The sequence below is a fragment of the Dysidea avara genome, chromosome 1 (assembly GCF_963678975.1).
Source record: "Dysidea avara chromosome 1, odDysAvar1.4, whole genome shotgun sequence".
In the NCBI taxonomy this organism is placed as follows: Eukaryota; Metazoa; Porifera; class Demospongiae; order Dictyoceratida; family Dysideidae; genus Dysidea; species Dysidea avara.
Window position 1 is genome coordinate 62,984,656 of NC_089272.1, and position 17,583 is coordinate 63,002,238.

At 39.0% G+C, this 17,583-nt stretch overlaps 1 protein-coding gene across 3 annotated transcripts in view; it reads right to left on the reverse strand.

Moving 5' to 3' along the window:
- The window catches only part of LOC136240361 (uncharacterized), a 66,738-nt gene that overhangs the window by 42,289 nt on the left and 6,866 nt on the right, over positions 1 to 17,583 (reverse strand). Inside the window, exon 3 of one of the 3 annotated variants that reach the window (XM_066031318.1) lies at positions 11,803 to 11,898. The exons of the other annotated variants lie outside the window; for them this stretch is intronic. Within the exon in view, the coding sequence (XP_065887390.1) occupies positions 11,803 to 11,833 (31 nt within the window). The 5' untranslated portion in view covers positions 11,834 to 11,898. The remainder of the gene's footprint in view (positions 1 to 11,802; positions 11,899 to 17,583) is intronic. 3 annotated transcript variants of the gene reach the window in all.

Genomic DNA, 17,583 nt, shown 5'->3' on the forward strand with positions numbered 1-17,583 from the left:
TAGATAATTAATTAGTTACAGAACTGATTGGTTTCTTCTAGGAAAAGTGGGGAGGTAAAGTTATGATAGTTTGTTGTAAAGTGGAGGTTTTGTCGTTCTAACACACTGGCTACAGGGACAGAAGTAGTGGAAGGTATGTACATCATTGTCATTAAACTCTTGTATGAAGTGATTCCACATATAGATGTACAATTTGTGCTTGATAGATGTTATCTGAGCTGTTAAATCCACTGTAGGTAGAGAGTTCCACAGGCGGGGATGGAAAGCCAGCCTTGAAACTTAAGATTGTGAATGAATTGAAGTGATGTATATATCTATGCTATAAAAATTCTATTTTAGAAAAGACACTGTTAGAAATGGTGCTTAGACTTTAGCTACCTTGCTCCCTAACAAAAGGTTTCGGTACTTATTCAATAGAAGTATAAGTTTAAAGAATAATCAAATATTCAGTCGTTTTATTCACAACTATTCGAATAGTAAAAATTGCTATTCATTTCAGCACTACTCTACACACATGTAAATCCCTTCGGCATATGCGCTGAAACAATTGAAAGCTCTAATCAGCAAAACTTATACTGTACACCATAGGATTTGCTAAGAGTAAGAACCTCTTATTTTGTTTGTGTTCGTATAAGGCAAGTGATTGTAAAGGCAAGTGTTCGTGAGTTATGGGCAAGTGTTCGTGAGTTATGGGCAAGTGTTCGCTCGTGTGTATAAGGCAAGTGTTCGTAAAGGCATGTGATCGTGAGTTATGGGCACTTATTTACAATGCGGTAAAAATACAGTTTACTGTCGTCATATCTTCTCAACAGTTTAATAGTCTGTCTGTCATGTAAATTGTTAGTATTGCACCAATAACTAAATTAACCAATTATTCCAATAACTGATATTAAGCAACAGCATTAGCCGACACCACAGAATTAACAGATACTGATAACCGATCCGATATACACTAACACTCATCCTCATCATTATTAACTGACTCATATTAGTGACATGACATTGATATACAGCTCAGTCTAGGCTAAAATGTTAAGTTGGATGCATACCACAAGTAAAAGTTACTCATAGTAAACAGATTTTAAGTACATTTTTTACTACTGCTACACAGTTGAGACAAATGGCTGTTACTACCCCTAAAACCTCAGTTTACAATTGGTCAACACATAACAAACTTACATGTATGTCTAGCCTCCCCCACATCATTATACTACACAGTGCAATGTAGGCTTAGATTCAATCAATACCAATTATGTAATCGGCTAGTAGCCAGTATCAACCCAATACCGATTATTGAAAGAATAATTATTGTTGATGCAACACCATAAATTGTAAAGAGAAAGCATTAAGGATAGCCCTTCATTTCTGTTTTCACCTCTAGAAGAACTCCCGTTATTTCTGGTAGCCTACGAGGTTAGATACACCATTTTTTCTGTTTATTTTTATGCTCCATTATGAAAGGCATTTATGACATCTTCAGTTATTTGCTTTACCGGCATGAATTAACTAACACTGTTTTTACATGGACACCCAAAAGTGAGTTTGAATAACTCAGTTCAATCCAGTTTCTGTTCACAAGCAATCATTACATGATGATATTCAATTGTGACCGGGTCTTCAAAATTCTGACACAATTGTGCATATTTCGAATTCCTGTTTATTAATATTTATGAACTATGTACTTATCCCAGTGCATGCTCTGGCAAAGTTTCAGTTTCATATGCCAACAACTTTGGGAGTTACAGCCCTACAAAGTAGCTATAACAGAAAGATCGATATGTACAGCAAGTATAGGGATAATAAACTACAGGCTAATACTGAAATGGTAATAAACAGAATGACACACAGAGTGGAAATTTGCACCATTATGTTAGTCATGAGTAGGGGAGTTGATCACTGAGTATAGTGTTTCTTTCTTCACTATGTACAAAGGCAAATTTAGTGAAGTAAGATCATTCGTGTACTATCATTTCGATATGACATAAACAAACACACACAACTTTCATATTCTTGAGTCTGATCTACTGGTACAAAACAAAGATTTATGAGCTTCACTTAAGTAGGTGAATTAATAAGATGATATCCAAGTTTATATTGTTAGATCCTTTCTTTACTCCACTAAGAACAAAGCGTTCAAAAAAATTTACTCTTTTTAAAAATAATATGCAAGTACATATTTCACCCATTGTATTCAATGCTTACAGTATTGCAAATTCAGGTTTACGCGATTGTGTTGGGTATTCACAGATCCAGTCACAATTGTCTAATGAGCACTTTATGTATTCACCAAAAAAATTCAACTTCGCAAACCTGAGATTAACCTAACTGCTTTGTAGGGTTGAACCTGCTGATAACATACTTTTACGACTTCGAGCTCATACAAACAAACACACCAACCAGGTGGCTCTGGTTTAAAGTGACCATATGAAAAAGGTGTAAAGCTTACCTGCCCAGAAGCTTAATACATGCAGGTGCTATATGACTTTTATTTCTCACATACAGACTGCTTTTATCTTTACAAAGTTTTGCTCACATGAGTGCAGAAAGACAAACAAAACAAACATACAAACACACACTTTTTTTTTGGAAAATAATTTCAGTAACCAGGCATGCACCAACATTTGCATTCCAGTTACACAAGCACCGTATACCTCACTTATTCTACGTATGTGAAGGGGCAGGCAAAGTTCCGAAAGAAAGCGGTGCATAAGAAAAGTTTGAGCAAATGAGAAAAATAGCTGAACCTACATATAGTACGTGATTTCTAGCACACAGTCTGTTGTTGTAGCTCTCCACTGGTTTCTGTATTATCAGGTGTGCCTCAAGGAACTGCCTTGGACCCTCTAATATTTTAGGTATTATATTAATGATATTGCAAATGGAATGTCACCTTCAATCTGTCAATGACTGCATCTTATACTGAGTTATCAAACATGAGAATGATTCTATTGTCCTTCAAAATAAACTTGATTTTAATATCTCATTGAAAAACAGTTTGATAAATGAAATTCAATGTTTCTAAGTGTGTGCTAATTCAATTCTCTCAATCACTCAACATGAATACCAACTAGACAATCATATTTTAGATGTAAGAAATGAGCACTTGTGTTTGGATGTTCTGCTACACATATCCTTATCATCCTCTAATAGAATCACTAAAACTACTGCAAAGTATTCCAACAATTTAACTTTTTAAAGATGCAACTGGTAACAGTTCATCCTCTGTTTAAACCTCCACCTACCTTACAGTACAACAGTTCAACCTGCTTTGGAGTATGAACGTCAGTCAGGGACCCATACCAACAAAAAGACATCCCTAGAAAAGGTCCAACACCAATGGGTAATGTCTAACTAATACAGTCTTAGCAACATAACCAACATTCCAGACTTTCAATCTAGGTATAGAACTACAAGTATTATATAAGGGGATCAGCAACTTATCGGAATTAATATATTCCTTCGTATTTCTTCTCAACTCAACAATCTATTGTACAGACACCCACTACTTCAGTGCACGATATACGTATTTGTCCAAAGGACAATCAAAGATTGGAACAGCTTGCCAATATTTGTTAAAAAGTCAGAAAATATGGATAAATTTTCAAATTATTTATTTCCCATCTAATTGTTTGCTGTACATGTATATGTATGTGTGCAATTTTTGGGGGGTATTTTTCACCCCCTGGGTGCATCGGCTTTACTCTCTGTCCGATACTACGTTTGCATGTTCAAATCACATAGCATAGGGAGTGACAGCATAGCATTATGATCAAAGCCTATGCTCACACCCCAGGTGGGAATTCTGCATTTCGATCACTGCTGAAAATGACTGTAATAATAAATATGGATGGAGAATACTAAATTTTTTGGTTTGAGACAATTCCAAATACTTTTCACATGGCATTGGTATGTTTCAATAATGATACCGAGAACTTGGGATCACTGTATTTCTTTGGTAAAATGCCACACTTTAAATGGTCACTGCATTTGAATACTGGCCTGTTCCCTTAAACATAGAGCATAACCACTGCACTTGACTAAATACCGTGGTTATTATTAGAATCTGTATAGCTCTGTTTGCTTTCTTATCCTTTGGTTAGGAAATGAAGCTTGTAGTTATGTGAATTAGCCTCTGGATTGGCTGAAAAATTAGTTGCATGATTAGTTACTACACTTGTGTCACTCAATGTGTGATGTTGTGTATAGAATGGCAGCCGTAACTGAACTCATGAACAGACGGAAACGAGAATAACCTATTTTTACACAGCTCAAGATTTGGGATTTCTAAACATTTAATGGATTTCTCATTGAATTTCTCAGATAGTGTAGGAGAGTCCCAAAGCATTGGCTACTTCTCTGGTCAAACTCTGAGCCACAAGTCAAGGCCACCAAATTTGCTTCAAGTCAACTGTTGAGCGTAAAACTTTCCAACCCACAATTGAAAAGTACTGAAATATCATTGCTAAATCACATCACACACTTGAAATAGTCTTCATACCCAAATCCTCTTGGGAATGGTGCTTATGAATTAGAGATCAAGGCCTTTAGTTACAGATTTCAGCTGATCAAGAATTTGAGCACGTTGCAGATCTACCTACTGTGTGTAGTAGGGCTTGGACAAAGCTTCGAATATTTCGTGGGTTTGTAGGTTAAGAAAACTTCAAATTATAAAAATATCCTTCAAAGCTTCGTAATGCAGTCATAGTCTACAAAAGAATTACAAATATTGTTATCTTTATTGTAGCTGGTTATTCCTAATGTTCGTCTCTTCATGATCAATCTTCATTTGCCACGCCCACTTTTAAATTGTTGTAGTTCAGCTTGCTACCATATTTGCAGCCTTAAAACATCTTATACAATGATAGATAATGCACGGAAAACGTGCTTTTAGCCATTACTTGGTGTTTACCTGTATACGATTGCAGTATAGTGGACACGCCCATTTGCAATCAATCGCATCATTCAGTACCGTTGCTATGCACTTTCCAAATGCTTACAAACTTATTAAATAGGTTTAGACAGATAAAACTTAAGAAGGATGTGCATAAATACAAGAAAACCTGTAACTTGAAAGTTAACATTGAAGCTTCGAATGTTCGAAGGTAAATTTCAATATTAGTCCCAGCCCTAGTGTGTACCTGTACATATGCAACGAACCTCAAGGATTAGACAATCAGTGTGAAGAATGCAAATGATGCGCGAAGATCAGCAGATCATGCTTTACATCTACGGCAACAGAATGCAAATGACACAACAATTAGCAAACACATTATTCGCACCCACAAACAATCTGGAAGCTGTGCAGTAGAATTCCTACAATCTTGGGACAGGCCAGCAACGATGTTCACCAGACCCTTTTCTTTCCCTGTCCCCACACAAGAAAAGAAAAGGGTCTGGCTATGTGAGACTAACCATAGTTACTGCGCTTATATCTATGGTAACAGAACACAAATGACACAATGATTAACAAAACACATCATTCATACCCACAAACAATCCGGAAGCTACACAGTAGAAATCCCCACTATTTCAGGATAGGTCAACAATGATGCTATACTATCATCACCCTTTTCATATGATCACTTTAAAACCAGGTTGAACCCACATTCAACCCAGGTGGCTCTTACCTCCTTGAAGTTATAAAATATCAGAAGGGAGTTCAACCCTACAAAGGCTGTAGGGGGTTGAACTCATCTGCAAAGTAAATGCAAGTTGTGGTTTTTGGTGAATGCATAAAGTACTTAGAAGACAATTATCACTCAATGAACACTATCATCGGAGGGTTGCTTGTGAACAGAAACTGGGTTGAACCTGGGTTGGGTTGAACTTACTTTTGAGTATCCATGTGAAAATAGCATATGTTCACCACACCCTTTTCTTTCCCTACTCCCGCACAAAAGAAAGAAAAATGGTCTGGCTATGCAGACTAAGTCTGTCATATACCCTGTACAGTGTTGCATAGCCAGACCGTTTTTTTTTCTTTTGTGTGGGTGTCAGGGGAAAAGGGGTCTGGTACACCTACATTAAGAATTCTGTGTAACGTTCCACTGCAGTCAGGGTGAATGTTGATTGGTGCTGATTGGCGAAGTCCTAAACTGTGTAAAAAGTACAGCCTGATCGCTGTGTACCATTCCAAGGGGTAGCCACTCCTGTAGAACCATCTGCAACCAGAATCAAAGTTTTTGATTGACAAAATTATACTTTGATTGCTTGATTTCGCCTGAAAATGGGTCTTGATTACTTGATAATTTAACAAATATTTTTGTAAATTCTTGTTTTGTTTTAGAGCTAGCTCAATCACCACTTTGTAGCACATCTTGATCGCTTGATTCAGTCCAAGTTTAATCCTTGATTACTTGACTTGATATTGATCCCGGTCGCAAATGGTTCTATAGGACTATTGGTAGTGACTACCCCTTGCATTCTCTTGTATTGCAGCTGAAGGGTACGTGTGATGTTTTTAATAGGTCTAAGAAGTTTAGGGCTTCGCCAATCAGCACCAATCAACATTCACCCAGAGCTTCCAAGTGGAGAGGATCAAAATGCTGGAGACCCAACTCTTCTGGGCCATCAAGCCCACCCCACTGCCAAAAGCACACACCAGTGAGCCCACATTCATGAGGGCTTGAAATTGCCCAATGTATTTGGGCAACCATACGTACATACAGTAATTTAAAAGTGCAAGCGTGGATCCTTATAAACTAGCTAGCTAGTCACTATGTACACTGCTGTTTATGCAAGTTTATGCTATGCTAACTATGTAGTATTCATTTGCCTTAGTCTTCACCCAAGGACTTTACCAATCAGAAAACTAACTTATCAGGGAACCTTCAAATGTATGCAGGACACTTCAATATAATACTCTTCTCATTTACTGTAGCTGGCTACGTATATGCCATAATCTTGGCTGCTTATGACCAGAACAACCTTCAGTGCTTTCAACTGTGCTGAGATTCACACTCTAGTTTAGTAGCTACGTAGTTACTTCACTCCATATAGATGATTTGGCTACCACACTACCTTCCACATCCACTGTAACAACTTTGGGGGAACAATTCACATCTTATCTGACCTATCATCACATGCTGTTCTACTGCTAGAGGACAAAGTTCAAATAAATTGCATAGTGTGTGATCATGTGCCTACCAATTTTATGCCTTTTGTGGAAAAGGTGTGCCAAGTGGTTAACATACCACTGTTTGTATGGCTTACCTTGTGTAAATAGACACTCGTATGGGTTGTTTACACCCTTGCAAATCTATGACATGTCCATTTATAAGCTACAAGATTCGATTGTGGGTTTGACTTATCAGGTAACTGGAAGTGCTTGAGATTTAGGTGAGCATGTGTGTGAGCTGGAGATTTGCCTAAAATGTGTGAGTCACATGCCTAATGCGTGTGGGCGTGTGACTTGGTAGGTTTGTTCACCCTGACATTATTAATGTTAGAATTCTTAATGTAGGTATACCAGACCAATTTTTCCTGATGCCCACACAAAAGAAAAAAAGCAGTCTGGCTATGCGAGATTGTACACCCTGTTCTGGTCTAAATGTGGGGCGTAAGCTTTGATCATATCTGCAAGAGGCTGGGTTTATATCCGTCCCGGATCACTAAGCTGTCATTTTATTGGCAAACCTTACACGATGTATAACAAATACCTATTTCCTTACCTATTCTTTGAGCTAGCGCTAAGCGTTAAAACGTGGTTTTAGCCACTGCATATAGAAGTAGGGATGTCAAACGGATTTTTAGAAGTGTAGCAAATGCATGAATACATGCTTTAGCCACAGAATCTTGTAGAGCTCAAAAAATGTTGCAGATTGATTGATAGGTTTGCCACCTTTGCTTTTGTAATAGCCAGTAATTGTAAAATAACAAATAGGTGGTTCTCCAGACTTTTATATTGAGCACCATTGGTAGCCATGGTACAAAACAAAAACAAGTGACGTATGGGTGATTATGTCACTTTGTATTATCAATTACATAACATTGCCAAGACTCTAATAGAAAAGTTAAAGTTGTATCTTGGACTGAAACCACCCTATCGATAAACTGTTACACTGTTCCAGGGGCATAGCCAAGGATGGGCATGGGCAGGTAGCTTAAATGTAAGCTAGATTCACACAAGGATTGATGGCAGAGCACAAAAACCTGCTTTAATAGTGTACACCTTATTTGTTGAACCATGACTATGAATGAGGATCGAAGTATACAGCCATATCATGCGACTTATTTGATGGAAAATCCCTTGGAAAGTGCCTGAAAACACCTAATGTAGGTATATGCGACACGTGTGGTTTAAATTCCAATTTTAAAATGGAGTCGAAGTGTAGTACGTAGTTGATAGTACTGTGTTCATTTAAGCTACAATGCTAGAGAAAATAAGCATCAGTTGGATTCAGGGAGAGTAAGAAATTTTGATTCAGTGGACTTGTATAACATCTTTTTGATAAAGAAGTGCTGTATAGAATCTACTGCCAGTGAAGTCGAGTGGAAAACGGGCGAATGCTCTTCTAGAATATGCCAAGGAAGTTGATGGAACTCGGGATAGAGGAAAGGTCAAGTCATTATAAAGTGTCACATGAGTATCATCATAGCAAAAGGGATAGAACAGATTAGAGATAAGCGTTGAGCATTATTCTAACATAAAAGATGCAGTTACATGGAAAAGATCGAAATACTTTAGTAGAACAGTCACTAAAGAGGTATGTAATTTTCTGGCAATTACCAGTATCTGTATCAGTGACATTTACTGCTAGTTATCGGTATTGGATCGGTAGGTATTTTTCTGTATCAATAGAGCACTACTGGTGAGTTTGTTATTTGCTTGTTGCGCACCAAAGGAACTAGTCATTATCTATGTCTACATATTGTACTTAAAACAGTTTGAATATGGCAGTGCCAGTGTTTAAAACTGAAGGAAGCATGTTCTGGCTGACTAGAGGAGGATAGCAGTTAGAGCTAATGCTGAAGTGTGGAGTGATTGGACAAAACCAAACTCAGTGTGGCCAGGAGTGCAGCAGAGGCTGTGTTTATTAACATAAGTAGTTGCTGTATCACACATCACAATAAGTGATTCTGCTACAAATGTTTAAAACTTTTCTAGTTGATTGTGGATGAATATGTTGGAGTACAGTTGAGGGGAAGGCTTGATGAATATTACCAGCAGTGATGACATAGATAGTAATATAAAGCAGCTACATAGTTATGATTAGCTGTAATAATAATACTACACTGTATGTTGGCTAGCCCATGTTTGGGTCATTAGCCTTTCATGCAATGTTGAGCATTTTGCATGTGTCTGCTCCCCCCTCCCCCTCCTTCACCTTCTAAGCTGGCTACGTCACTGGTTTGAGCAATTAGAAACAGTAGAAATAATAGAAACGGAAAGTGGAAATGTCATGTAAACGTACCCCAGAGTAAGACCCTTGTTTAGCAGCCACCTCCTAAAGACCACCTTTCTATAAAGACCACTCAAGCTACCCTAGCCTACCACCCCCAGTACTGGCTGTCAAGTGCTGGACAGCGGGATGGTACCAGCTACTGAAACAATTCACTTGAGGGTGCCAGACTCAAGGCAACCCTTGGAATAGGCCAGATTGACCATAGATAGTACCAGATGACTAGTCGATGACCAATGACCCCATAAACACATCACAGCAAATTTTAACAAAGAAAAATACTACCGACATAGAACCCAGAATAAACAGCGACTGTGATTCACGTTCCACTTCTCAGCCAACACAGATGCAAGTTTCCAAAAAAAAAACAGTAGTTGCAGTAGGTCCCATGCCTCCAGTGGTTGCAGAAAACTTCATTATTTCAACCTACAGGCATGTGAGAAGTTGTCTGAGTAGTTTCAATTTAATACCCACCACACAAACACTTCTTTACGAGTCTACGCCTTAGCTTAGACTGCAAAAGGCTATCTTCACATATCCTAATGTATAATTTTTCACAACCAACATATCACTCTGTGCATAAAGTATAGCCAATTAACTAAACAACTATAATAGAAAACCAGCCTTGGGTACACACTACAGTGTACCTGCTAGAAGTAATGTGATTGCCCTTCATTGGATGAATTCAGCAAAGAAGCATGCAGAATGGTGGGCATTTAATGGAAATTCCTACTGGGTATTACCTTGAACAGTGTACGTGATGCTTTTAACAGGTCTAAGAAGTTTAGGGCTTTGCTAATCAATATCCACCCTAACTGCAGTGAACATTACACAGAATTCTCAACCGTGTAACAGACCCTTTATTCCGCCACACACACACACACACACACACACACACACACACACACACACACACACACACACACACACACACACACACACACACACACACACACACACACACACACACACACACACACACACGTTGATGAAAAACGTCTTATTAATTATTAAGACAATATGGTATACAAACATGTACAGGGGCCTAGACTCAGTGTTACCATACACTGATAGCCAAAGAGTGATCAGTGCAGGAGCCTTGGCAAGACTTACATTAATAAACTTACAGTACAAAATTAACTACACAGTAACAAAGTTCAGGTTAAGAGGTCCAATAGATCCCACTCCGGGGAAGCTCTAGAATTGAAAATTCTGTAAGAGCAAAAGATAGCAATACGAGCAGCCTGCTCAAACAGTGACCGGACAATTTTCTTTGACACACAACAAGCAGTAGCCACTTCACTACACACACACTACACACAGTGGTCTGAAACTATAAATCCGTTTAATAATAAATCAATCCCAATTAATTAGTATCACATGTGAGAAAGAAGTCAGCTAAGAATTGGGTAGTGCTGAAAAACTGAGTCAATCCTCACAGAACGATAGTAACCCGAAACACACAACCATCAACGGTAGACTACACATTAATATTGTTCATTTCCATTCTTAACATTAACAGTCATTTACGAGGTTTTCCAAGTTTGACTACACATGGTATACATCCAAGATCTGCGAGATGGTACTCAAGGTGATTACTCTGGCAGGTATCGTGTGAACAAAATTAGATTCAATCATATAATACTTGTAGTCTCGCCCAGATACTCTCTCTTTGCTAATCTTCCTAGATACCATTTAAACTTTTCACAGGCATTTTCATTACAGAACCACACAGTGGTGGAACGGATTACCTAATGATGAGAATTCAGTGTTGCTATTCAGTATAACAACAATCTTTCTTTCTGTTTTCATGTAATATTTGTTCCTTAAAGTTGTGTAGCAGCACCATCTCATATTACTACACAGCACTTAAGCCTAGCAACTGCTAGACAACCCTACTATAAGTTGTTGCAATATTGTTTTGTTTTGTATTTGTGTCCACAGGCATGTATTTGTTGCATCATGTGTTAAGTTTTGTGGCTTGCTCAGCTATTTGTCTATATTGTATGCCGCTCAGGCAAGGAAGAACAATAGTTGTTGATTGCCAGAGGGTATATTATAAATGGAGCTTTCAATCTTGTGTCATAAGTATAGTATTTGGATAATAACCAACATTGTGTACCATACATAGTAGCACAGGCCCATCATACGACAGCTACCAGTGCTAGTAGTTTATAGAAGTGGTATTGAACATTTGCAGTGTCAGCTACTCAGCAATGTAGATGACTACATGGCCATACAGGTGTACTTGGATAATCTCATTAACCCATGACCAGTACACTTACATATACTTGTGGACCTGACTTGCATTTTAACACCAGCTATACATTTGTAAATGGACCACTGACAACATAATATAGTTTCAAATTCATTGTAAATTGGTAATCTATGTTTTACTTACTTGTTTCTCCACTGGGAATAATGGATGCCATTTCAGTAGCAATGAAACTACATAAACCACTTGAAGTTCACACAAGTAGACAGCTCCAGGTATATTCTAAACAACAGTATACACACAACTAGTAATCAGGTATAATCTAGATAGCTACACAGCAGTATACATCAGTTATCAGTACCCCACTTCTCCGAATTCTCAGTTAACCAAACCACAGAAATGACTGCTCTATTAGAGTAGTGACTGTTCTATTAGGGTAGTTGATAATACCAAAATTTTAAAAAAAATGTTTTTAATGCTATTTTGAGGTTATTTATACAAAGTTTCAAAGATGTGGGCTTTTCAGACTTATGGACCACCCCTGGACCTAAGGGGTTTGGATAACTGAGGTTCCATTGTACCAGAAAAAAGCTATCTGTGTTAGAAGATACTTAATCTAGCGGCCAGGAATATTAAAAAGGGTTTAGGGCCACACCCACATACAGTACAAGAGGAAACCTTATCAGTGAAGTCTACCCAGACCAAATGGCTTTATAAATCTTCAAACTGTATCTAATTGGAAGATTCTCCTGTATTAAGCTCTGCACACAGGGGCAAGTTCTAAATAGAAATTACCTGTAAATTGTGTATAGCACCTGGTATCACGTCATACTCATATACTAGGGCTGAGCGATATTATCGTTTTAACAATATATTGCAATATTTTGAAAGTATTGATATTGCAATATTTTGTTATTAACAATCCTTGTAAGTCATAACCTGGTTACCCCTGCAGAGAGGTGTGAACACCACAACATAACCTCAAAGTATGTGTTACAATAACTGCAGAGGAGGTAGGAAGCACACACGTAAGCCCTATGGTTTTGTACTGAACAGCTCAACTGACCTCCGTTGACACAAAATTCCACAGAAAAAGTTAGAATGTTGTAAATGAATATCAACTGTGTAATAAGCCCCATTAAGCCCCGCCAATTAAAGCAGTTTTCTTTTTGTGAAATAATTAGAAATCACGTAAGATCTTGCGGTTGGCCATATGGTGCGGGAATGTTGTCATCTGTGAGTGAACAGGGCGAACAAGGCCCTAGAGAGAGTGCCTCGGAGAATCCAAGCCATGATAGCTGCAATGATGGGCCTACAAAGTCTAAGGAGCAGTGGTCAGTAGACGAACTGAAGGCTAGCTCTGACTGTATTTGTTTTATTCCACACGTCTGGTGAGAGTTGGCCCACTCACAAGCAGGATGCTTTTTGGAAAGGTGCCAGTGAATTTGTGAAAAGTAGAGGAGGTGCTGTCAATGTTGTGAGAAGTGGTAGGTGTTTAGATTGTTAATCATTTAATATAATTTAGCCATCATAGCTGGTGCTTGCCGCAGCAAAGTTACCACCTGACTAGTGAAGATGTATGTTGAAGCAAGTTGTGCATACAATTATGCTTTCTTTGAAACAGATACAAATCACCAAAGGATGCAGAATCAATCTATAATGTTAGAGCACCAAATTTACACCAGGTGTGATCCTCCAGATCCATGTAATTCAAGCAATGTTAGCTTTGGTGTGCAAACTGATGATATAGAGGTCCCTGCTCTTTTGCACGTGTTTAGTAAGTTACCAGTAGACACACAATTGCAAGTGTTATCCATACTGTTCTCGTCGTATCTATCAGCTACTTCATCTGTGTCAGTTCCAGACAACTTTCTGTGTCGTGCAGCTGCAGCCATGATCCATTTGCATCATGGTGGATGTACTAACGTATTGTATAATCTTGATAAAGGAGTAGGAACTCTGAGACAAGACAGTAGTGATACTCAATTTCCAATTAAGTGCATACCAATGAGCTTAATTGAGTATGCTACTCAGTTTTTTGCTGCTGATAACTTACAACAGGTAAACATATCAAGTATACTATGTTACAGAATAATTATTTTCATGCAGATCAGTTGTCCAGCAGATTATGTCATGGCAACAGACCATGTACTACCACTTTGACCAGAAATGGCCCCGACTGCATCGTGGGCCCATGTGGGTGTGAATTTGTCTCCTGATACTCAAAAGTGTGGCACGTAATTAGAATACGATGAATCTATAACCAAACGTAGCTCATCGATATGTTGTATGTCCCATAAGATAATATAAATGAGATTGCATATACCTAGCCACTTACTAGGTGGTCATGATAAAGAGGTAGCTATTGTACGAGTGTTGTATCCTTGACTAGTGTCCGTAGTTACATCCCTTTGTTTTGATTTATGTAAGCATACACATAATCCCTACTGAATTGCTTATTACACATGTTCTTCAACCCAAATAGGCACTTGTCAATGTCCTTGCTGTGTCAGACAGAACATTAAGATATGATTTTGCTGCCTGCAAAACTACATTGTATTCCCAGATACAGGTATATGTTGTATCCTTGAAAGATGATACTTAGTGGTGGAGGCTATTGAAGGTAAACGTTCTTGACAAAGCAGCCAAAGTCAATTCAAACTGAGATTCATAGAAGTGGCTTAAGGCAGACGGTTGTGATGTACTTAAGGGGTTGAAAGAGTCAATAAGGATAGAATGGAGTGGAGATGTTGACTTGGCAGATGGCTCTCTCCAGATGCAGCATGAAAAGTACAGACAACATTTGAAACATGCGGGATGGTTGGGCTTAACCGTGCAAGTGCTAAAGAAGAGATAGAAGAAGTTCTAACATACTTAAATAAAGATTTGGAGTTTCTTCACTCAGGTATTGTGCATGTATAACATAAGTACTGTACATATTTATATTTCATACCAAATGTTTAGAGCTCAGTGATGCAAATGATTTGTACTCTGAGAAACTGACACATGCAAAGCAGAGTGAAAAGATGATTATCTTAGCATGGAAGACAAAGGAGCTCGAGGAACTCAATGACATAAGGAGAAAACTGTGTGGTGGTATTACTCTCCTGATTGTAAAAATTGAGAATGATGACTCTATTTGGACAGTTGAGAACGTCCCAGATCAGTTACGGGTTATCCGACAAACTCTTATCACTTTCATTAAGGGATTGACAAGATACCAGCGAACTGCTGCAACACACATCCTGGTCTTTATGATCAGTAGTGAAACAAGGAGGATGAAGCCATATGCACTACCATAAAAAGGTTTGGCAGATGCCAAAGTACGTGATCTTGCAAATGATGTAATCAGTGAGATGTACAGGCAACAAATGAAAGTTGCAAGTGAAACTTATTAGTGTTAGTATTGTATGCATGCTACGTTTTGTACTTGAAGTTTTATACAGTATGTTTGCTTTAATTTAGGTTTCGTAACTGATGGGGAATGGAATTCTCTCCATAGCAGAGGCAACACAACGCCTTTGTTGGTATTACAGATCCATGCTGATGTTAGGGCAAATTAAGTATTCCAAAATGGCTCTGAAAAAAATTGGCTGGGATGCTTACCTCATTGTGGAGTTGTAGTAGATTGATTTTCACGCATGTGCACATTTGTAACACGCGCGCACTCAGGATTGTTCAGCTCAGTTGACGGCGTGCATTAAATGGTAGTTGTTCAAAATGATATCCATGTGAATCAATTAAACTGTTGCGTTATCACATTTGGCGACGAGGACTATCGTATCCTACGCTACGTAATGGCTGTGTCCTTTGGAAAGTTGGAAGAATTTAACACTGCAAATGGCGACGATTGGGTGCAATACATTGAGCGCATGGAGCATTATTTCGTTGCAAATGATATTACAGACTCTACCAAGCAACGTTCAGTACTCATCAGCTCTATGGGAGCCAAGGCATATAAGGTCCTTCGTAATCTTGTCGCACCCAACAAGCCGACTGACGTTTCGTTCAAGAATTTGGTGAAGACAATGACAACTCATTTTTGCCCACCTCCGTCTGAGATTGCTCAACGATTCCGCTTTAATACCAGAGTAAGAGAATCGGATGAAACTGTCGCGGCCTATGTTGCTGAATTGCGATCCTTATCGGAGCACTGCAATTTCGGTGAAACGTTGGATCTTATGTTGCGCGACCGACTGGTGTGTGGCATCAATGAACCACAAGTTCAGAAGCGACTACTGGCTGAGGACAAGTTAACCTTCAAGAAGGCCTTCGAGGTTGCTTTAGCTTTCGAAGCAGCGACTAAAGATGCAAAGCAGCTTCAGGCTGCAACGGCACCCACCAGTGATACTACAGTTCCAGTGTATAAAAACGAGAAACTGCCACGATCATCTGTCAAGTGTTACTGATGTGGGAAGCCTAATCACAAAGCGCCAGATTGCTGGTTCAAGGAATCTGTTTGTAGTAACTGTCACAAGAAAGGGCATATAGCAGCAGTTTGTCGCAGCCGCAGCTTCTCACAACCAGTCGCTCCTACTACAGTAGGAAAACCAACAAATACCATAGTGGCTCAGACTCCTCTGTCAGAAGAATACCATTTGTTTGCTATCAACCAGAATTGTTCCAGTGCTCATCCTGCTCCTTTGACTACACCAATTACAGTAAATAGGAAAACAATATCAATGGAAATTGATACAGGCTCTGCAGTTTCCATCATATCGGAACCTAGTTACAAGGAAATTTTCCAAGCTAACTCGGAAAGCTGGCACACTACAGATGTCAAGTTGTGTACATACTCAGGGGAGCAGTTACCAGTTAAAGGGAAGGTCTCTTGCGAAGTGAGTTACAATAACTGCACACACAAATTGTCATTGATTGTGGTTGCTACTGACGGCCCAACCCTCTTGGGTCGAGACTGGTTGCAGTATATCCGGTTAGACTGGCCTTCAATTATCCCAGTCAACTCGGTACAAGAAAGTTCGTTACAACACCTATTACAGCCATTTTCTGAGCTTTTTACTGATGAGCTAGGTACCTTTAAGGGTGACAAGGTATCCATTCATGTGGATCCAACAGTTCCTCCTAAGTTCTGTAAAGCCCGCTCCATACCATATTCCATGCGAGAAAAGGTTGAAAATGAGTTGGCAAGGCTAGAAAACCTTGGTATCATAAAGCCAGTTAAAACTTCCAAGTGGGCTGCGCCAATTGTTCCAGTCTTAAAAACGGACAAAAAGTCTATCAGAATATGTGGCGATTATAAACTGACCGCCAATAAGGCTTCCAGGCTTGAGCAGTATCCAATTCCTAAGGTAGAAGATCTGTTTTCCTCGCTAACGGGTGGTATCGCTTTTACAAAGCTAGATATGAGCCAAGCATATCAGCAGCTTGAATTAGATGAACAGTCCAAAGAAGTTGTGACCATTAACACCCACAAAGGGTTGTTTAGTTACCAGCGTTTGCCTTTCGGAGTGTCCTCTGCCCCAGGCATTTTTCAGAGGACAATGGAAACATTGTTGCAAGGAATTCCCAGAGTTTTGGTGTACTTGGATGATATCCTCGTCACCGGTACATCCACAGAGGAGCACATGTCTAACTTAAAGGTGGTGTTGTCAAGACTACAAGAGGCAGGTCTTCGTCTACGCAAAGACAAATGTGAGTTCATGGTACCTGCTGTTCAATATTTAGGCCATGTCATTGATGCTAGTGGGTTGCATCCCTCTGCAGCCAAGCTTGAGGCTGTGAGAGATGCACCCACACCACAGAATGTCACAGAACTGAAGGCTTATCTGGGGTTATTAAGTTACTACAGTAAATTTTTACCCAACATGGCCACGACTTTAGCGCCCTTGTATCACTTGTTACGTAAAAATGTTAAATGGCAATGGTCACCGACACAAGCTAAAGCTTTTCAAAATTCCAAAGAGCTCTTAACCTCAGATAGCCTACTGGTCCACTACGATCCCAATA